The sequence below is a fragment of the Bemisia tabaci genome, chromosome 3 (genome assembly GCF_918797505.1).
Source record: "Bemisia tabaci chromosome 3, PGI_BMITA_v3".
In the NCBI taxonomy this organism is placed as follows: Eukaryota; Metazoa; Arthropoda; class Insecta; order Hemiptera; family Aleyrodidae; genus Bemisia; species Bemisia tabaci.
In genome coordinates this window covers 18,604,656-18,628,116 of record NC_092795.1, presented here as the reverse complement: position 1 = coordinate 18,628,116, position 23,461 = coordinate 18,604,656, and the positions used below count along the sequence as shown (strand labels likewise).

The following is a 23,461-nucleotide window of genomic DNA, read 5'->3' as shown; positions in this document are numbered from 1 at the left end:
GTTGACGTTGACCACTCCTCTTTTTAAAAAAAATCGTCGCAAACCGAGATTCGTGGTTTGGGGGCTTCACCCTCGATATGTACATATCGTTCTCATAAGCTTAATTACAATTTGACTTCTACCAACTTTGCGAACGAAACAGCTGACATAAGTCGAGAATAGATACCTGATGTTCGCTAAAGCGGCGATTTGGAAGCACCACATTGTTGCTCCGTAGTTTCATCTATAAATATTTTATTGATTACCATGGAAATGAAACACCCGTATTTTATGACTGATGAACGCGGAAGAAGGAGTTTAAATTTTAAAGGCGAGGATACGAACTGAAAAAACTCGATGCAATCATTCGTAATCAAATCTCCATCAGAGGCGACGTCGAAATGCTACCATATTTTCCACCTATTTTTCGAATGAGAATGTGTATCAGAATCCTGCACTGAAAAAAAATTCTCGGCGTTTTTACCAAAGGTCCGTTGGTACCTTTACCATCTCACTTTTTTTGGTAATTTTACCAAGACAGACTGGTAAGCTTACCTAAAAACCGGTATTTTTACTGTTTTTCTCAGGTAAGAATACCACTTCTATTGGTAATCAATTCCCGGTAACTTTGCCATTTTATCTCAGTAATTCTACCAAAGTCGATAAAAAATATTGGCTTTTTTACCAAAGTCCAGTAAAATTACCGAGAAAGTTCAATAATTTTACCGAGATTTCTCGGTAAAATTACCAAATCCAAAATGGTAATTTTACCAAGAAAAAACTGGGACAAATAGAACCCTGAATTCTTGGTAATTTTACCCTTTTCATAGTAAATACACGGAGATTTTTTTTTCAGTGTGAAATAATTCTTCAAAATTTCGGCACATTTTGGCTACAACGCATGGCGGCACAATATACGTGGTTCCGCAAATTCTCCCCCTCCCTGATCGGTTCCGCCCCGAACCGCGATTCCTCCGAGAATTCCGCGATTAATTTTCGGGTAGGCGAATAATTTTAAGCTTTAGTAGTCGAGTCTATACCATAAAAATTCCGGCAGATTTCCTCTTCGTTTGGGTGACTTTTTCCTTCTAAGATTCTCATGGGTCACGGATTGCCATTTCTCTCTTCAAATAACCATCTCGTACAAGCTACTAGGAAAGAAACCTGTTTCGATTTACATCAGACAAATTGTAGCTCCTCTGATGTAAGGGCGTATCGCACTTTCCATTTGAGCCCTGTTCCCCGTATAAATCTATACTTTCCGGGGCTCATGTGGTGATACAGATACGCGTTTACGTCAGAGCAGCGACGAAATGTTGCAGACGCTTTTGTGATTGAGTGCAGCTTTGCATTGAAGAGCATGCTCAATTGAGATCAAATTTTCTTTTCATTGGAATTCCAATTACACCTCCGTGACTTAAACAATTCCTCAAAATAAAGTTTTTTTGGTGTATTTTTCAATCATTCTGTAAAGTTTTGTTCGAATAGTAATATCACTCTCAATTTTCACAATTCCTCCAAGAAGAAAGCAGCAATGATCATTCACCGAGTGTAGCCTGCGGAGCGATGACTTGACCTCACTGTCAGCATGCCTTCAGTTTTTAGTGTAGGCAACCCGAGCTCCCACGTGGACGAATAGTGGTATCACTCTCAGATTTCACGATTGCTCGCGGAAGGAAGCATGAATACGTCCAGCCAGACCGTTTGGCGTTGAAAGGTGACTTAACCTCGAATTATTTTTTTTTTTACTTTTTACAAAATATTTTGTCGCTTATCACTTTGAGATCGCTCTTGGGAAACATTTAAAACCCTCGATTGCAGAGATTTTGAATCAATGTTTTGGTACTCAAAATAATAAATTTAAACACGTAATCAAAATGGATTCACGTAAAAGTAGCGTTTCCTTGTGTAAACAGGGCCAGGCCCTTGACTTACAGGTCTAAGTCCTCCAGGCAAGTGGTAATTGTTTCTCAGAATGAATCGGACAGAGGCTCCAACTATTTTGTTCATCACTCTGTTCTCTTCTATTTTTCTCAAATTTCTACCTTCAGTATCAGCTGCACTGGGAAAAAAACACATTGGATCTAGAGTCCAGACTCTTGAAAAAATTGACCAGAAAAAGGACTCTTGATTCAATTAGATTTAAGCTTAAATTAAAAGGAAATCCGCTCAAATTAAGAGGCTTGGTTCTTGATTTAAGCTTAAATCTGATTGAATCAAGAGTATTTTTTCTTGTCTATATTTTTACGAGTCTGGACTCTAGATCCAATGAGTTTTCTATTTTTCTCAAATTTCTACCTTTAATACCAGCTGGGCCTCCTCGGGGCCCACAGGCTGCTAGGCCCAGGTAACGATCGCTATCCCGCCACCCTGGCGAGTCCCTTAAATTTGAATCTGGTTTCAAAATCCAGAGAAGGGGTAGGGAGGGGGATTGGCCCCTTTATCCGTGGAAATGGTGCCCGTAGCAAGAGCTTGGACATAACGGCACGGCGGTGGTGATGATTCGTGGGTGTGAGCCGGGCATGGAGTATAAACTAGATTAGCGAGCGGACTGCGACCATAATCATAAAATAGGTAAACTAAGCCTAACCGCTGAACCCGGGGCCCCGCGCCGCGGTCGACCGCCACCGCGACGCGGCCCGACTGTCTGGTTCGCGGGCGTTCGCGTCACGCGGGGCCTCCCTCAACTCTAATCTCCGCACTTTATTCCTGGCTCCTTTCCTCGCGATCCCCGGACCGCCACGCTCGATCGTTCGCGCCTTTTCTTCCCTGCCCTGGAATTTATTGGCGCCTCAACACTTGCTGGAATTATATTCATTCATTTCTACTTATTATTAATATTTTCCGTATTCAACTTATTCTTCTTCTTCTTCCTTTTCTTCTTCTTCATCTTCCTCTTCTTCCTCCTCCTCTTCTTCCTCCTCTTCTTCTTCTTCTTCCTCTTCATCTTCTTCTTCCTCTTCTTCCTCCTCCTCTTCTTCTTCATTCTCTTCATCCTCTTCTTCCTCCTCCTCTTCTTCATCCTCTTCCTCTTCTTCTTCCTCTCCTTCCTCCTCCTTCTCTTCTTCATCCTCTTCCTCTTCTCCTTCCTCCTCCTCCTTTTCTTCTTCTTCTTCTTCTTCATCCTCTTCTTCTTAATCCTCTTCCTCTTCTTCTTCTTCCCTTTCCTCTATTTTATAATATTCTCTCTCCTCCTCTCCTTTTTATCCCCCTATTCTACTTTTTCCCTTTTTGAGTTATGAATTAAATACGTATAACCCCTTCGTTTGCCGGTCACGTGACCCGGTGGTGATCGTAATGAGGAGTGTAACCACCAGTGGATCCATTCATGATAAACTGAACCTTCATGATCTATCATACTCATAGCATTGGCACAAAATTTTAACCGTCTACATTGGAAAAATTTCTTTTGAGCCGTGGTCTTCTCTGACCAAAAAATCAGAAGTGGCATAGACATGAAGAAGGCACGGAGGTTGCTCAGATTCCTATTTCGCCCTCAATTTTCGAGGTAGACTATAAAACATTCTCCGAGCAGCGGGTCGATTGTTGAATCGTTATCGAATGATTCTGATCGATAACTCCCTATCTTCACAATGCTATATATCGATCAAGGTCATTCGATAACGATTCAACAATCAAGGAGCAGCACTAGTTATTTTTCAAGGATTTAGGTCTTCAGTTGTCTTCAAAGCTTGCGCCTCAGTAAATTTTGACACATCCTATGGAATAAAGATGCTAGCTCTGTTTTTTCTTGCTTTTGTAAGTCAAGTTACTTCGTTTTTTTCATAATGCACACATAATTTAAAAATAACACTCATTTTACTCCCAAATTTCTGCGGCAAGCACCGTTTCCCCATGGCATATATGTAAGAAACGACACTGCCTTTGTAGACCCTGACTCATTAAGACTTACAGCAATTAAACCCCAAAACATCATTCGATTAGACACGAAGACAAAAAGAATTGGGGACTTTCTACTTGAAATCGGCGTTTTTATAAGAGTTTTCGCGGCATGCGCGAGCTGAGAAGCTCTCCAACACGTAAATAATGATTCTTTATCGGGTCTGAAACCAGTAATTCAGCAGAATTTACTCGAACTTTATTGTGTTTGCTTACTGTTGGTTCAAATAAACCTTAAGTTGGAGGTGTCTGAAGAGAAAAACTTTGATGATCCAATGCGGCCCCTTGCATTTTCCTATTAACGCTATCAATAAAGGACTACCTATCACTTAACACCATTGGCGGTACCGGTACCCACCATATCGGCCTGAGTTGCCAATCAGAGTCAAACATATCAATAAATCAATTGATCTGAATAAAAAAGAGAAAAATACAAAAAATTCCGGCAGTTTGGCGGCCCGGCTGGGTGCCGTGAATAGACAAAGACAAAACCAAATTCGACGGTGGAGAAAGAGCTTCCACGGCTAGCGGGAGTTTTAATTTGAAGCGCGGAGTCAGTTTTTATGTGTATCAGTTTTTAATTATCAAAGGTGAGCGCGGCCTAAAGCTTTGGTCTGGATCGAGTAACCGAGGACAAAGAATGAAAGCTTAACTTGTTGCTACTCAATGCATTATCCGTTTTCATTGTCCCTTCGTATACAGCTCATTTCCTTGGAGAAGCCGAATCGCGATTAAACTAGAGTTCTTCAAACCATGGAAACCTATTTTAATCAAAATGTCAAAAATCATACTAGAAAAAAACACATTGGATCTTGAGTCCAGACTCTTGAAAACATTGGCAAGAAAAAATACTCTTGATTCAATCAGATTTAAGCTTAAATCAAAAGGAAATCCGCTCAAATTAAGAGGTATGGTTCTTGATTTAAGCTTAAATCTGATTGAATCAAGAGTATTTTTTCTTGTTGATGTTTTTAAGAGTTTGGACTCTAGATCCAATATGTTTTTTTTTCCAGTGTCGTGGAGATACTTCTTTAAAGAGAACTCAGCAAAATCACTAAAAATGTTGATTTTTAGAAGTTCAACATTATCTCATGGATCGCAACACTTGTCTTCTCATTAAGCTGGCTGCTAAGTGGTCATAATGAGCATTTTGCCGAGGTTGCTCAACACAACGCTTATCAGCCACATGGAGGATAATTTGGGCATGTTAAAATCAAAAGTGACTATCTCAATTCTGATATGAGCCCTGAGACCTATAAGAATACATGCATGAAAGGGCTCATGCCATGATGGATATCGTTCTTTCTAATTTGAATACGTCCATTTCAAGAGTACAGGGCCTCTAGGTTCATCGGTGACTATGCACCCTCTTTGGTCCGTGTCCATCTCCTCTTAGCGATCAGCCCTAAGCCACTACCCTACCAGCTGATGACTCTCCCTCCTCAAAGCTCCACTGGAAAAAAAAACACATTGGATCTAGAGTCTAGACTCTTGAAAACATTGACAAGAAAAAATATTCTAGATTCAATCGGAATTTTGCTTGAATCAAAACGAAATCCGCTTAAATTAAGAGGCTTGGTTCTTGATTTAAGCTAGATTCTGATTGAATCAAGAGTACTTTTTCTTGTCGATGTTTTTAAGAGTCTGGACTCTAAATCCAATGTGTGTTTTTTTTCCAGTGTCAAGTCTAGTCGAGTTGCCCTCCCTCGAGAAGCTTAACGATGCCTATCCATTCCGGCGATCAGACACAAATATTTTAGAGATCCAGAATTGCTATCTTACCTATGGTGTAAAAGTTTCTTTCGGAGGTTAACCCTCCTATCCTAGCGATGACCTCTGAACTTGGCTGTCGCCTCACTCAATTACATTTAATTGGTTGGATTTTTGGTGCGGAGTCTCTGAGATACACTGTCAATGTTTATCACCACATCGCCCAGCATCCCAACATCATTCCTGAAGATCAGATATCCATCCCGATATCGATCCGAGCAGACAACGCTGGATCGGAGATTTCATTTTGATTCCTCGGCGAGATCGGGCGCTGCTACACAGCACCGCGGCCGAGCATGGCGCAGGCGCTGCTCGTGGCGTGGTGAGTCGCTGTGATGGGAAGCGATATTGTTATCATTAATTCATCACCGAGCGAGTTAATTATTATCGGCTCCTGTGTATTATCTTCAAACCTAATGAAGTTCTTTTCAGGTTTCCCAATCACGCCGATCCTTGCCCTCCCGTGCGAATCTCTTTCAGTCGCCGACGTATTGAGATCATGAAACGCGCTCCGGTGCGGTAATCGACGCGACGCGTTATACTTATGAGCGTAATTGCACTTTGAGATGACCCCTAATTCCCATTTAACTCCGTGCTTTTTAGAGGTCATGTGGGGACGGAGTTACGCTCTTACGCGGGGGGACGATGGTTTGGCCCAGAGCTCAGCAAACGGATACACCATTACACCGCCCCCTCACCGTTAATTTTTGGCGACACAAAGAGGAAGAAAGTATGCGGTCAAATTTTAGCTCGAGGAAATGGAGCCATCGTATTGATAGGTGTTACAGCGGATTTGCTTTGTCCGGTTATTTGCAGTCAAAAAGGGCACAATCAGAGCTACTATCATGAGACTGTTACCAGCAGAGACGAATGGAGACTTTCTGCAACGTAGCCTTTCGGCAATAGGGAAACTTGCGGTGGCGTTTCCTGGGTAATATATTAGCAGTATATAAATCCCCAGGATACTGAGGTTGTGCAAAATTGTTTGCGATTTCGCCTTATATATCCGAGGTAGGCAAGATAGCAGGCGGAAGTAGTAACCTACTCAAAGATTCCTCAACTCTTCGAGTAGAAACGGGGTACCTTAAAGAAAAGTTTTACAAAATGCCCTTGGCGGGCCCACTAGATGATTTCACTGAGTTTTAGAATTGACCAATGGGTCATCTTTACCAAGAATAAGTGTGAATAATTTCATTAGAATCGATTCATTCCGCCACTGGTAGGTTTGAAATTATTATGATCTTGCAGAAGCACAAACGGAGAAAAACCTTCAATGACGGGGACCGCACCTCGGTTCATATAGAACCTTGTAGTTTTCAGTCATGAAATCGAATTAAATCGGTTTCTGTTAGACGGGCGTAAGTCCAAGAACTCATGAGCCCTAGCATCCTGCGTGATCAACGAAAACCAGGGCCCATTATTTTTTGGACTTACGCCCGTCTAACTGAAAACCGGTTCAATTAAGCTCAAGGAACCAAATGTTACAGACTACGAACCTAGTGAGCATGACGAAAAAATTCATAACCGGAACCGGAGCTTGGCTCCTACGATCGAGAATTTCGGCGACTGGGCCGGAATTTTTAGTGTTTTATATGCACCGAAGTTTCTTTCCCTGGCAATGTGCATATCATGCTGTTTTTTGGACCCAAATAACTGAAGTCTAACGAGGTAATAAAAATGTTATTGAATTCGATGAGATGAAAATGTGAGCCTGAACAGTTCATAAATCACTCTTCCGCTGAAAGAGTGAAAAACGGCCAGACATATTGAGTCAACTTGACAATGAGGGGTTCTCAGGTGCGCACTTGTGCAGCGGGAACACGAGAGCTGTCAAGGAGTCACAGTCAACTGTCAAATGTCACGGCACCGTTGGTGACTGCGACTAGTGACCAGTTGCCAGTTGCCGTCAGCGGCGCAAGTGCACCACCGCCGCTGCACCCCCCTCGACTCTCGGTGCAGCGGATCGATTTTTAATTGCACTTACATCAGCTGATAATCTCGGAGCCTCCTCGAACCCGTAACTCAACCCCCCTCCCCTTCCCCGGGTTCACCGTTCTCCCGTCGCCGCGTCGCGTCGCATTCCCCGTTTAACCCCTTCCTCCCCCTCCGCGCGGCACCGCAGATTGCGAACACAATTTCCGGAATTTTTTGTCGCTCTCCGCCCCGCGCGCGGAAACTTCGATAGCATTTTTGTGGGGCGTCCCGGCTTTTGTGCGAGCTTTGAGTTATCTGCCTCCCCGACAACGCCGCGGCTTTTCGAGTCCTTTGCGCTAAGGTTAAGATGAATTATCTCCCCGGTAGTTTTCCTTTCAGCGCGCGCCCGTGCGCCGCATTTCGCCTCGTTTTTTCCCTCTTTGTGGTCGTATCGCATCTCCTGTCATACTTTCGCGCCGAGTTTATGTGCCGCGGCCGGAAGGATAATTTTACGTCGCCGTGCAGTGAGCCCAATTCAATGGGCTCCGGCCTTTTTCTTTCGTCACTTTTAGTTCGCTCGTCACCGACTTTATCACCTACGATGTCCCCTCCTCTGCTATTCATCTTGTTCCGCCCCTGGGACAATTTGCCCGGCGTTCTCTCGTGTTTACGTGGAGGCTTTATAGGTAAATTCGAAATATACAAACTGTCTGGTGAGTGAACGAACGTTCTTCGTTGTTTCCTAGCATTCTTGTAGGTTCGAGAAAAACGAGTTGAAACTTTGGGGGGGGGGGGGGGGAATGCATTGAATCTAAAAGATGAAAATAAACTCAAATTGATAGTTTGGGGCTGAAAATTGAGTCTATGGAGCCAATATTTTAGCACAGTTCCCTTTGAAATAGATTTTGTCTTTGAAGGGTCTTGTCTTCAAACATTGAAGGGAAAAATGCATTGAATCTAACAGATGAAAATAAACTTAAATTGATAGTTTTGAAAATTGAGTCAATAGAGCGAATATTTTAGCACAGTTCCCTTTGAAATAGATTTTGTCCAAAATTGCTGGTATCGTTGTTACCTCAATGTTTTCTAAAATTGCACAACTTTCCTTACTAGACGCTTATAAGTCCAAATTAACCTTAAAGAGTGACAAGACATGGCTGGCTCTGTTTTCATCCTTATTTTTAGAGTTTCCATCTACCTCCTAAAAAGGATTTTTGAACTCGACTCATTATTCAGCAATTTTTGCGGGGTCACTCATTCAAAATTCACAATAAGAACTTAGCTTTATAGCTAAAGGCCTCAAGTTGAAGCCAACTTCAAGATGCATTCTGTCTTTATGAAACTCCCTTGTGAAAAAAAATATTCACAATTTTCCCAGTAAATTCGGTATTTATCGAAGGAGACTTGGAAACGTCTGAAGACTCGTACTGCGTTCTTCCTTAGCACGGCAGTGTTGGATGGAACCGACGTTATCGGTGGCGTGGCGTGCTTTGCGATATATCGATTGATCTACAATTTAAACCTGTGGTAAAGAATCGAATATTAGGGTGTTCGCAACGAACACCCTAATAATCGATTCTTTACCACAGCTCGAATGGGGAATTATCGATAATTGATCATTCACGCCACGCCGCTGGACGGCATCACCGTGTTTCTCGCAGAAATGTTCAGAGGATTAAGCGGCAGAACTGAAAAATCCCCAACTCGCGGCCGAGCTCAATCGCGGAGAAAATATCGGGAATGAGGGGATGAATTTTTCGGAAGTTTGGGTTGAAAACAATGATGCTGGACGTGACGGTGGCTCCAGCGCCAGAGAGATCCGGCCTGAGACGAGAGGCGGCGCCAAGCGTGGCTCCGCAGGTGCGTGCTACCTCCCGAGATTGAAAGGGTGTGAACCGGGAATCCCATCACCGCGAGAATCCTCCTGACCAGTGACAATGGACACTCTCCCCGCCGGACAAAAACCCACGGAAAGTAGAATTTCCACCGTGCTATGTGTATGTCATGTCTGGAGTCTTAAACTGCCGTGCTAAGTAAGAACGCCGTATGAACATTAGAGAGTTGCCAAATGTCCCCGATTAAACTGAAAACTTATACTGCCGTGCCAAGGGAAAACGCTATATGAATACCTTCAGACGTTGCCAAATTTCGATTGATAAAACACGAATTTCTCGGTAAGCTTATGAATATTTGTCTACCGATTTTTCGGATAATTCTGCTAGCAATTTCACCTAAAGCTCCTGAAAATTTCAAGGAAGAATATTCATAACTCTGAAAAATGCGAACTTCAGCTTTATGCTGATTTGTTTCCTCGGGTGGAGTGGTTTTAACTAGGAGAAAGGCTCGCAGAATTTTGAATAATATTATTGAGAATTTTTCAATGTACCGATAAAAGCACCTTGAAAATGATCAGGAACTCCATAAAACGAATGAAAGATGACGTTTTTCTATGTTGAATATCAAGGGAGAGATATTCAATATAAAAAAATAATAGATGAACAATGATGTGTACCGAATACCACTTTCAATAAAAATAAACAAACAATAATATTCCGCATCAAATTGAAATAAAACGTTTGGTAAACAGTTGCGTCAATGAAAAATTCTGATGACCAATTTTTACGGATATCTCGTCTGTCATGAACTCTGATCATGACAGTCGATCTCCCTAATGGCGCTGCTCGTTTACTTCCAGTCGGCATATTCTCATCTCAAACGCGTCTCCACTCAAAGCGCCTTCAAACAAGAGAAGATAACTATTCGTACTCTGCGGTGGGTATTTTTGCCTAGCCTCCGACTTGAAGGCGGCAATCAAGATCTCTCGTTTTCCGTGCGATAGAGTTCAAGCTCTAACGTGACTCAGGTTTGTATTATATGTATCTGCAACTAAATTTGAAAACAATTTTTTTCTTGTCTCAAGGTCTCAATTTTAAGACAATACTCTGTTACTGGGCAGTCAATCTTTCACGCCCATTTTTATTATTATTATTTTTTTTAAAATCAGAAAATTGTACTTAAAAATCATTTATTTTGTTCCTTTGGGACAAAAAAAGCCGTAAATTCTAGATCACTGCCACCATGAGGCCTGTGGCCTGTGGTGACCAAAAGAGGCAGAAGAAAATATAGAGAAACCCTCCCTTCGCTATTGAATTTGTTAGTGACAAACAGCTGCTATGAATAGTGTGATTATTATCGATAATAGGTAGCACAGACGATACAACTAAAATAACACGAGTCTTAATTTGTAACATTGAGGACTTTTTCTTATTTTTTTCTGAGGATTAAGAACACAAAAAAGAGGATCCGAACATTGCTAAAAACGTCTAGTAATATTATTTTGGAAGAGAAAAAAAGTCCGGAGATGTAGCACAATATAAGGATTAAGAACACAAAAAAGAGGATCCGAATATGGCTAAAACCGTCTAGTAATATTATTTTGGAAGAGTAAAAAAGTTCGGAAATTCAGCACACCGCATTCATGATAGTGTTTTCTCTCGTCGCCATCAACATTCAACGGTTTTTATACTTTATAAATTAGACACGCTCTCGAATAATTTTAGCTCGATCTTTGATGAGAAATCAGAGATTGTAAATAACGATAGCATCATGTTGCGCATATAAAAGGCGTTAAGGGTTCATAGATGCAGCGAGAGATTGCCCATCTCGGTTGCGGAATTGGGAGCTTCGGCTCCCGCTGCTCGCATTTTGAGCGATTAAATATCCAACGGCCGACGGGAAAATTCAAAACGTTCTGGTGCTCTCCGAGGTAATTTATGCTTCTGGAGTGGAACAAAACAAATATCTCGAACGATCTCGACTTGCAAAGTGCAAACTTTTACAATTATCAATCCAAGCGTAACAGAATCACCGAGCTCACCTCTGCTCTCCGAGGCAAAAACACATAACTCCAATGGAAACCATACGGAGATCATTGGTTTTTGCTCAGCTTGTCAGACTACCAGAGGCTCCTGAAAGTATGACGGGCGTTTATAAAATAAGATGTATGTCTGGTATCAATATATTATCTGGTCGTAACTGTGTCCAAGCTGTACGCGAATGGGATGGGTTTCTTCAAGAAAGACCTATCTCTTGGCGGCAATCTTACGTGAATAGGTTGTGCTCGCGCAAACAAAACCGATTATTATTCATAGAGCTTTCGTATCCGACGGCTTTCTGAAACTCGGCTGCTGGAAGCTCTATGGAGCCGCAAAAGAGTGGTATTATTATGCTCATTAATTTTATTTATTTATTTATTAAATTCTTTGTTATACACGCAGAAAATGGCCCCATGGCAAGTTTTTTAAGGAAGCTGACATTAGGGCTGCTCTCTTCATTTTGCAACCTGGTGCGGAATCTACTGTGTGAAAATCGAACTTCACGTGAGATCTGAGAAGTTGTCAAATTCCTTTGATGGGGTATTTATTTATTTTATTTTCGTGAAGAAATTTTGGTTTCCTCTTTGAAAATTTCTGAAGAACTAGATTGAATCGCAAGCAAGATTTTCTGAAATAACCATGTGAGAAAATTCTCAAGGTTTTCGAAAAATTCGTATTTCATCAAATTGGTATTGCATTCGATATTTTCCTTGGTAATATCTCCTCATAGCATCAATTATAAGATCTGTTCAATATTGAATAATAAAGTGTGTATCTTAGTTTGCGACAATGGGGACCTCTGGTCATACTTTATTTTTTAGGCGAAAAAGTTTGCAAAACTATTGATAAATGTACTTACTTTTTCTTCTCTGTGTGAAAAATATTATACTAGAATACCGAACAAGAAATTGACTAATTCCCCATTGAATCAATAAGCTAGGGTTAGACATTAAATTGAAACACACGCTCTTCTTTTTTGTTCATCGAGGTTCCTTGTTTCAGACGTCTGGCCACGAGCCTTCTGACTATTTGTATTCTTTATGATAAATTAAAGGTATTAAAGTTTTATCTAGTCAGAGAAGTAAGCCCTAATTTTTAAAGGGAACTTGAGCAGGTTTTGGGGCAAATTTGCGTGTATCCATATCACCACTGATTCGAAAGAGTTTTTGCAGTCATTTGAGCTGAGCTTTTGTAACTCAAAAAAAAGGAAAGAAAAAAAAAGACTTTTATGTAACATAGTAGAATGTAAATGAAGGAAAACTGCGGCATTATAAGGAAAAAAGAAAAAAATAAAGAAGCGAGCAAAACTATAGAAACACTTGCGTAGTTAAGGAAAAAACTTTGGGCATTTTCTCTAAATTTCCTAATTCTGCCCAGATATCATCTTTTCTTCTTCTTTTTTTCCAGATAAAATTGTTCGCTTCCTCCGATCCTGTTGGGATCGACCATCAAGATAAAATGCATGTGATATTTCTGCAATTTATCATTAATTATTAATGATAAGAAGTGTAGCTTAATGCAATACAACACCAAATCTTTCATGTCCTTAAATGGTAAATTATATTTAATAGGAAAGGGCACATTGCACCGCCGCGGCGACGAAGGGAAGGGGTCGCGCGTCATGCTTTGCTTAGGGGTAGGTGAGCTCACTTCGAGGTGACGACAGAGCAAAGCTGAACTGCTGCTGCCCTCTAGCGGGGAACATGAGAACAAGTATTTCTGCGGTCGTCCGCTAGAGAGCTCTACGTGATAGGAGACGAGCGCTGCAGTAGCGTAGCCTCAGAGCTGCTGACTCGATTTTCCCATCCCAATCCTGCATCCCCTCAGTCCTCAGGGTTGGTGCGTGGATTTTTCCCGTAGGATTAAACTCCTAGAAAATTCTCAGTTGTGATTGTCCATAGAAAAAGGAGCCGCAGAGCTGAGAGACGAGAAATCAAGCCATGGCACAAGAGCTGAAAAAAGCATATTTTACGAATATTTTGAAGCAAAAATTTTAAAGTAACCGTGACGATTTTGAATTTGTATCCAAGAAATAGTTCATTCACTCCAATTAGCGTTTCTGAAATTGTAGAGACACAAATTGGTACACGGACTTTATGTCCACTTTTTTTACGTCCACAGACTTTTCCTCCACAATTTTTACGCCCACAGTTCTAAAGCCCACACTATTGTTAAGTCCATTACTTAAGTGTCCACTAAGTTAAGTCCACAAATGTAAAGTCCACTAAAATCAAATTCAAGCGTCATATTTCAGTCCGTGTGTAAAATTATATTGACAATATCGAAATGAGAAAATTAAGAGAGAATGAGGTGTAATGAAATGTTAATTTCTTCTTTTGAGTCATCTTTTCAAATTTTCTTTGGTGAATACTTGGTTTCATTTCTATCCTTGAAATTTCCGATATAAAATATGCCTTAAATGTACATTATTTTTTTTTAATGAAATTGATTACTTCATTTTAGAAACATTTACATTTTTAAAACGTGGTAAATATTTGTAAAACCTTTTCCAAGCAATGGCATCGATATGAATCTCAATGAGCCGTAGTTGTGATGAAAGAAACTATACAAAAATTAATAAAAGAGGAAAAAAACTAAGAAGCACGCAATTTTTTATGTTTAACTTATTTGTACATCGACCTCCTTGAGTCAAATACATCCAATTTTGAGCGTTTGGTTGCGCTTACACCACGCTGCAGCACAGTAAAAGCCCAAAACATAAAAGAATAAATTTGAATGCTTTGGAAATCATTAAATTTGACACGGATCCACCACTATATTCACAAAAAACACATGATATTTTCCAGTAGTGCATATTTCTTTTTCATCAGTTTAAGAGGGAATAATCAATGCAGAGAGTGCAAACATTTCAAAATCATGAGTTGAAAAACGCTGACTCCACGAGTTTAAATATGAGAGCCTAACACAGAGGGGAGCGGCGTGTTAGCAGCGCAGAACGCGCACTGGAGCCTACAAACCTAACAGGATACTTCACGCATTGCGCAACGCGTGAAGTATCCCGTTAGGTTTGTAGGCGCCTGTGCGCGTGTCACTCTGATTGCCTGCCGCGCCGCAACGCTTTAAGCAACTATTTCGCGTCAGAGGCGTTGCACAGTATCCTACAAGATTGAAGGCAAACGGAATAACTAGTTAAAGAGGACTTTCAATTTTGACTGCATCTGTTACTGAAAAATCTTTAATTTGGCATTGGAGCGTTTCCTAGGCTCCCGCTTTGGTTTTCATCTTATCATATCAGTACAGTGCACACATGAACATATGTTTTTATCTACTTAGAGTGTGTTCTCTTTCATGACTTGATTCATAAATGAAATGTTTTTAAGAATGAAGGTAGTAGTAGTATGCACTTATTTTTGAGGTGGTTCCTGTCATTTAAATGAGAAGAAAAAAAATGTGGACATAACGTGTCCACAATTTGGACAATTTTGGACATATTCATGGTTGGACATTAAATCATGTGGACTTAACGTTCAGTGGACATAAATAGCAGTGGACATTTATTTAATGGACGAAAGGTAGGTGGACATAAAGTCTTGAAGGCCACAAATTTAGGATTATTATATGTAATTTATTTATTGATCAATGTATATTTCTTGGACAGTCAAGGAAACTTCTCAATAGTTTTGAACTAATGTTTTCTTAAATTAAAATACTCATAAAGAACTATGAGTCTCAGTTAGAGAATTAACATTGTAGTTGCAATACTAGGAATTTTGGTCGAGGGACCATGATCTTGATTCCGACTTTGATCACTTAGAAAAAAATTCTCGCGTATGAGGACTTCATAGATTATTTCAAAACTAAATAAATAAGGATTTGAGAAGATACATCACGATTTCAGTTGAGTCAGCCGCCGGTCCGACCGTGTTCAACAACCCGTCCTCGGCGGTCTAAAATGGTATAGGTAAATACCTAGAGGTGCACGCCACTGTTCGAAACAATGAGGAGATGTTATCGCAACGTTGATGTGAGCATATAATGGTAGAGTGATAAAAGGGCGTGATCATCATATGCCACGAGTTCAAAAGCCCATAAAGATCTCGGAGGATTGCGCACAGGGTGATCTACTGGAGAATCATGAGGCGAGTATGGGATCAAAAGCGTCATACTTAAATCTATTCTATTCTGTAAATACGACTTTAGTTCTCATGTTTATACACGCAATGAGTTACTCACAGATAAAAAAAAAAAAAAAAAAAAAAAAAAAAAAAAAAAAAAAAAAAAAAAAAACGATGGAAATTATCGAGGTATGAAATTGTATGACTCTTTTGAATGAATTCAAAGTTTAGAGCATGAAAATTTTCAAAGACATTTCCGTAATTTTGTGCGAGATCTGATGTTACTCCTCAATTCGAGTGATTCGCAATGAAGATAGAGTATTTTTCCTATACGGCGTTAAAGTTACCGGACCAATGCACTCTTCATTTAATCTGGAGATACTATTCGTATATTAAGGTTGCGTTTGTTGCCTAGTTAAATAATTGAAGGCACTTTTTTCCGTCGGCCAAAAGCAAATGCTAATTCACATCAAGAATTCAGTGTTCGTGAAAAACCTGGCTAATTCATGGATTCTTTGAAGCTTGAAAAAAAGAGAAAAATACAGAGGAAAATTATGAACGGAAAAAAGAGAAAACCGGGAATCAGTAGAAAGAAAAGGAGGGGAAGATGAAATAAAAGAAAGAAGAGAAGGGAAGGAAGAGTATAGTAAAATGGAAAAAGAGGAAGAGGAAACAACCAGGAAAAATATGACAAAGAAGAGGAGAAAGAAGAAGAAGATAAGGAAGAGATAGAGGAGAGAGAAAAATTTTTTCTTCGTCATGAAAAATTATTTGTATTCTCCCTTCTTCTCATCCTCCTCTTCTCTTGTTCTTCCTCTTCGACTTGGTAATTTGTCTACTGATTCGGAGTGTCAAAAAGCTCGGGTCTGATAGCCCGGAGTTTGTCAAACAAGGACTATTAAACATTTGATTAAAATTAAAGAATTCGCTCAATATCATTCGTTTAAACACTAAAAATTATATTTATCGAAACTTCAATCTTATGCTTATCGTTCCCCTCCACAGCATGGCAGTTCACTCTCAACCCTTCCTCAACAACAAAATGGGGGGGGGGGGGGGGGGGGGGTGGATGTGCTCTTCGCCTCCTTGTGCAAAACCACCTTCGTGTAAAGAGCATTACGACGGTGCAATGAACAAAATCCCGGGTAAAGAGCTTCGATGAACCGAAAAGCAGCTCCCGCGCCGGCCATTGTTCGAAATATTATCTCAATCTCCCGTCCTGATCCTCCGCGCACCCTGGAACTTCGCTTTCATTCCGCGTCATATCACGGCGAAAAAAGACGACAAATAATAAGAATAAAAAAAATAATAATGATTATATTGTAAGTGTACGACCTAATTGATAGGTGCAGGTAAGTTATGGGCTTTGCCGGGGGGCCCGGGCCCGTTGGACGGTATCCCCGAGGTTGCCGCTTCGTGCAGGAAAAGCGGCCTTTTCGAGTCGGATAAACGAGGGTTTATCGCTCCTATCCGGCGGCCGGAGGAATCCAGCCTTTAATTGGAGGCGTGGTCGGTGGATGCCCCGCTACGCCGAGCTGGACATCGCTCGTGCATTGTTCTCGTCTTCGTCCTCCCTTTCTTTTCCGTCCCCTTTGGTCTGCCTCGTGTTCACTTTTCACACTTGCAGCGTTTTTCACCCCGCCAGTGGCGTTGCCAGAATATTTTCTGGGGGGGGGGGGGGCGGAGGATCTTACGGTCAAAAGTTTTTCATGAAAGGGCTCGAAGATAAAAAATGACTTTTTTTTAAAAAAAAAAAAAAAAAAACTTTCGAGTCATGGTGAGTACTGTAAATCCCTCTATTAGGTATCAAATTGTTCAAGAAACGTTAACTGTAAAAAAAGTTTCCGTTGGTTCTTTGGAGCAGCTTACATATGCACACTGAGAAAACATTGTGATTAAAATTACCAAAGTAGTGGTGAGAACTCTTAATGAGTAGCCGTAAACAAATGATAATGGTGCTTCTAACGATAAGTGACAATTTTCTCACTTATTCGGGAAAAACATCGCTCGATGGTTATAATACCACTATTATTGGGCATGGTTGTCTTTAATTATACGCTCTAATGAAACACTACTCTTTAGATGCGTATACTTGTTGCTCTGACGCGACTCAGTGAAATGTTTCTAATTGAAAATTTGGCGAAAACAAAATTTGTATTTCTTCTTTTTGAGCTTCAGTTTCTGAAAAGCTGAGAGGATTGTTTAATTTCCCAATCAAATTACGGATTTAGAACAAAGACCGGGGGGGGGGGGTTGAAAAGTTATTACGCATTAAGTATTACAGTATTACGAGAAATTGACGGTCCGTTAGTTTTTGCAGACTGTATTCAAAAATACTAACTGACAAGTCACGTGATACAAGGACGCAAAACTGCAAACAAGCCGTGTTTCCGGGCTCCTCATTCAAGAGTCTCTCAAACTAAACAAGAAGCGCTTAACTCCGATGGATTAACTATATACGGATATGCCGTTCTTGCTAAGCACGGTGCCAATACTGTCGATGCATTTAATAGACCGTATTCGATAACGGTTCGATGTATCGTTTGGTTCAAAACAATAGAACATAACCTCAAACCAAACTGTAAGGATTTTAATTGGAAAAGCTGAAAATGAGAAATTTCCTGACAATTTCACTTTGCATTGGCATTTGATACTCAAAAGAATAAAAAATCTGTTTCAAAAGATCCGTTCTCTCAGATTTCTGAATTTACTTTTGAGGCTATGTTTATGTTTTGAACCAATCGATATCGATACAATCTCACCCGTTTGATGTATCGAATACGATCTATTTGGCTCGTGACTGAGAAAGTGAAGCCTCAACTACTGGGTTTAGCAAGGTTGCCAATATCTGCGTAGAATTTCCTTGCTGATTTCGTCAAAATTTTAAAAAATGTGGCTGCTGCACTCATGGCGAGACAATATCTCTTGCACCTTGCGCTAATCAAGCTTTTTGTGATATGGTACTACAGAACTGAAACATTTAAAAAACGGAACCAAAAAAGGCATTCGTTTTTATGAATCTCGTTTCTTTCGGTTCAGTAAATGCATTTTTCAGAAAATTTGATACTTATTAAAAACATCCCTGCTAAAAACGGTTATACTGGTGTGTAAAATATGCTTCCAAGTTGACGTAAACATGATGCTGACATATTGCTAATATAGTACCATGTTGAGATTAGTGTTATTACGATGGGACCAACACGTTAACATTGTGGTCGTGGTATTTTCATGGTAGTCTCTTTGACTAAGTTGACATCATATTGCTACTGTGTTGCGTATTGATTCACAGCAGACCAATGTTAGTGACGACAATAATAATGCTAACAGTTTCCAAAAAGGGTTTCCCGACTAAATGCGAGACAAAAATATACTTCATGAATATTCAAAAAGCGGAGGATCCTGCACGGAGTATGATACAAATATTTTAACTCTAGTGTGAGCGGTGAAGTATCACGCGAAACTGAAGGCGTTTTCGGCTGGTGACTGCAGACTGCAGAACGCGTGCCTCGTAAATGGAGCCTGTAAGTCCGCATACCTCCCTTCACTTCTTTGAAAACGAGTCCAGATCTAACAAGATACTATACCTTTGAAAAATAATCTCAACATGTGACCATATGGTCGTTGTTGAAGGTTCCCATATTTTTTGAGTAAAGATCATTTTAAAAGTCTTGTCTGTGTAAACTAAATCTATCTTCCGGTAATCAATGAATATCGTTTACTAATTCAGACTAACTAAATTATATTTCCATACAATAATACGCTACACTACATTCCTGAAAAATTAGTAGCAAAAAAACTGGCAACTGAGGCCTCTATCAATAACACTTGGACGATTAATGATGTCGTAGTCGCGTTTGCAGGCTGAAGAAATGCGATTTTCGGCGTGAGATTCTTATTTTTGGCTTCGGTGGAGTTGCTTCTATGTCGACATTACGGAGCGTGTCGCAGTTTCGAGAAAGTGTATCGATGGATTCGCATTCTCTTGAGGAGTTCCATTCCAGTTTCATCGAAAATGACAACACTGGTGGTTGGACGGATCGAAAACGGATTTTAGAAAGCTATTTATGACCCGCGTCACGTGTTTTCTTAGTGGCCTCTCTGAAACTGTAATTCAGGATGTTTCATCTACTGATCACACTGACGAGTCGATCATCAAACTAGCTCATATTTAAGGATGTGACAGTTCATATTTCTAATGGTAGAATGATTTAACCCTAAATGACAAACTGCCCAAAAGTAGAAATGAAATGATAACCGCGATCGCAACTTATGCCTATACAGATGCACCTACACACCTTACTCCAAGGCTGTTTCTCTCTAATGTTTTATTTTCCAGTATGGCGCCATCGAGCAACGTCATTCGTTAATTTTCCTACGAATAATAAAAGTAGATTTAATTTGTTTTCCTTTCCTTTAAAAAAGGACGGTTTCATATGGCTAAATATCATCCAAATTAATGTTGTTTGCACGTATTACACAATTAATTTTAGAAAGAATTATTGATTTTAAAAAAACAGAGACCATTTGTGGTGTTTTACAGAACGAACACCTCCGATGCATGGATGGACAGTTCGTCATATCTTGGAAAAAAAGCGTAACTCCATTGCAAGGTTGAAAGAATGACTTAAACAATTTAACATGGGATACAGAAATATTATTTCTGCGATTTTGTCAAAAATATCACTCAATTTTGCGTGTTGTAAGGAGACCAATCAGTGAAATTTTCAGATAAAATGTCTCCTTCCAACAATCCTCCTTCAATCTCCTTAGAAAATTACGAATTGTGACTGACAATTTGTCTACGTTGCGCTATGATTGCGTTTCTTGGTCTAGAGAACGACGGATTATTCCCTCATACCTTCAAATGCAAAAGGATACTGAAAATTGAAAACTGCATGTAAGGAAGGAGATCCATACATACTCAGCTAAAAATCCCCTGACAAGTAGTTGCTCTTATCGGAATTCGAAGTATTTTGATTGAATAAACACTCTGAGCTCGATGTGGTTCTGCAGATTCCCGAGGTATGTTAATTGCAGAAGCACCTCGGCAGCTCTCGAGGAGACAGAGGAGTAAAAAATCCGTCGGTCTGGCGAGGCAAGGCCGGGAACGCTCGGACCTCATTTTTCAGCCGATGAGTCAAGACTCGAGAGAGTGTACTTCATGTACCTCGCGCGGAGCAACCCAACAAATGCCCGCCAAAAACCATACAAATTATGAATTCCTTTTATACCTGAAGCTATTTATTTTTGTATTCGCCCTCATCAGGCCGGCCCCGCCCAATCGAGGTCCTGTCGGCCTCGCAGCACAACCGCATATTCTGAATGAGTATTGCTGTATGATACTCTGGGCCCGCTAATTAATAACCGCACAACTGCGATCGGTATCTTGTGTAGATGTACTGTTTTATCATAATGCGAAGGATTCATACTGAGCGCATTTGCATTATTTCACCGCGGTGTTTCAAATTTTGATGTACTTCTAACTCTTGAATGTGCACATTTTATAAACATTATTGTCTAATTATTTGAGTTCAAAAACTCAGATAATAATTTAGTCATGCACTTAATTGTTGTTTAACAGTTATAAGAGAAAGTGCCTATTTTTGATAATTCATAACCACACGGATAATATTACACAGTTATCCGATGTTTTGGAACAGGTGAGCTCCTAGGTTATCGTATAATTTTTGACAAGGTTTTTTTTTTCTCACGCTGCGACAGTCTGCACACACTATTAAAATCTTGGATTGCATTTCACTCCAGAGCCTATTTTTCTCCCAAGCAACTAGAGCCATATAAAAGCAAAGCGAAATTAACTCATTTTCCGGGACGAACTCCGGAATTTCATTCTTTCTGAGGGGGTAACTCCACTCTAAAGGAGCAAATTTTACTTCTTATTCGTCACACTCTGCTTTTGGAGGCAAAATAGGCTCCAAATCTCACTCCGAAATTTATAACAATAACATTTTAAAATCATTTTACAATGATTGTATACCGTTATTTAAAAAAAATCATGCGAACATTCAAGCAATGCTTCAACGCCTCGTGATTCGTGCCTGTGATCTAGTGAAAACAGTTGACTCATAGTATATTCTATTCAACAACTACGTCAGTATTATTGCCTAAAATGATTTTTTTTCCTTTTTGGGAATTAATTTCATTTTGAGTCGATCAAACCCCAAATTGCTGCATGTTAAGCGAGAAACTGAGTTACTTCAGTTTTTCTTTTTAATATTCACAGCGCGAGTGCACTTTCTCGCGCTCTGGTGGACGACAATACGACAATGATGGGTGATGCACGATGCAAATTTCCAATAATGAGTTTATGACTTACCCAATGTGAGTTGCAGTCCGGTGTCAAAGGTTGGAAAGCCGGGACACACCGAAATGTCATGTCAGCGCGCTCACTCTCGCTCGGGGAATTCTCAAAGTACTTAAATCCTATATTAGCTCGCTTTTTCACCTCGAGCTGAGGTCACAACTTACCTAAGACAAACCAAACACTAAGTTAGCCATCAGCTTACGATTACACATGCACAGGTTATAACACTAGGTCGCGCAGGTGGACTGTCCTATGTATTGAGCTTAATGGTTACTCAATAGATGTGAACAGTTAAAGAATCTTGAAAAAATGTTGGATTTTTAAACTAGCCACTTATTTCTAGATGGCACATCGGCATTGAAAAACAACATGATGCCAATCATTTGTCTGAAACCAACTATGAAGCTCAATAAAAGCTCTCACTATTTACCTAACGAGACAAATCCCGGATCAGGCTAAAAAAAATGTACGCCATTTGACCGATGCAACTCGACTTATTCTACGATACAAAATATCATACAAATTATAATATAAATATAGAAAAATATGTGCACATTTTACACTTTCTTCGTCCCCGTCCCCTGACCGCGGTTGCTATTGATCACTTGTTGTTTTTGTCGCACAGAACACCACCATTTTGGAAAAATTGGTTGCTTCTCGAGGTTTCTGGTGCAGTCCACTTTTCGATCTATCTCTGGAGGTGGGTCGAGAAATTTTGGATTTGTTCAGAAGCCGGTTGCTGACGAGCTGAACAGGATAGTGGATTGGGTTGGGGAAAAAAACGTTTTTCAGTAGAATTTGGTTGAAAAAGTCAACCAAATCCACTCGTAAAAATTTGTCTTAGGGGCCGCCCCTAAATTACGTAACGCTCTAGGGGAAAGGGGGGGGGGGTTCGAGGAGAGCGTTACGCCATTTCTTTTTACGTGTTACAGAATCGAGACCAACTTCACTAGAGATTCACAAGGGGGAGGGGTGGGGGGTGGGTTAAAAATGCCGAAATAGTGCGTTACGTAATTAATAGGGCCGGCCCCTCATATGTGAGCACTGTACATTCTTCGACTTGAACCATAGAAATATTCTCTACATGGCTGGAAAGAGCACTGGCAACAGGGTGGCAGGGGGTTGGGCAGGGTCTGGGCATGTGCGCGCGCTCAACTTTTAGCACGGCGAAGAATGTCGGAGTGAATTGTTGACGCTTGACAGGGTGCCCAGGGTGGGATCCCCCCTTCGGAACCTGGACCTGGGTCACGGTGGGTACAATTTACTTGGGCGTAATTCAGGGTCCCACATCACGTAGCCGCGTAATAGCGGGTTATTACGAGTCTCTTCGAAATACTGTTTGCTCCCCGGGATTTAAATAGATTGCAACCAGCGTTCGCCTTTGCTCCTGGACGCCCGATCGCGTAGCTCGTGTGCCCCCCTATCTATTAGCCCCCTATGCCCCCCCCCCCAGATCGTTGCCAGACTGAAAAATGCCGACATTTGAAAGTTTAAAGTTCTGCATACAAACGGTTTTCTTCTTTTCATCGTGAAGGAATAATCAAAGGATTTAGTCATAGTTCTAATTCCGCAACAGTGTTATACCATTAGGGAGCCATCCCTAAATTACGTAACGCTCTAGGAAG

The 23,461-nt window shown here is 40.5% G+C and overlaps 1 protein-coding gene across 1 annotated transcript in view; it reads right to left on the bottom strand.

Annotated features, from left to right (window-relative positions):
• TfAP-2 (transcription factor AP-2) overlaps positions 1–21,995 on the bottom strand; it is a 133,315-nt gene extending 111,320 nt beyond the window's left edge. Inside the window, exon 1 of the mRNA XM_019061968.2 lies at positions 21,849–21,995. Coding sequence (XP_018917513.1) covers positions 21,849–21,908 — 60 coding nt within the window. The 5' untranslated portion in view covers positions 21,909–21,995. The remainder of the gene's footprint in view (positions 1–21,848) is intronic.
• Positions 21,996–23,461: the final 1,466 nt, after the last annotated feature.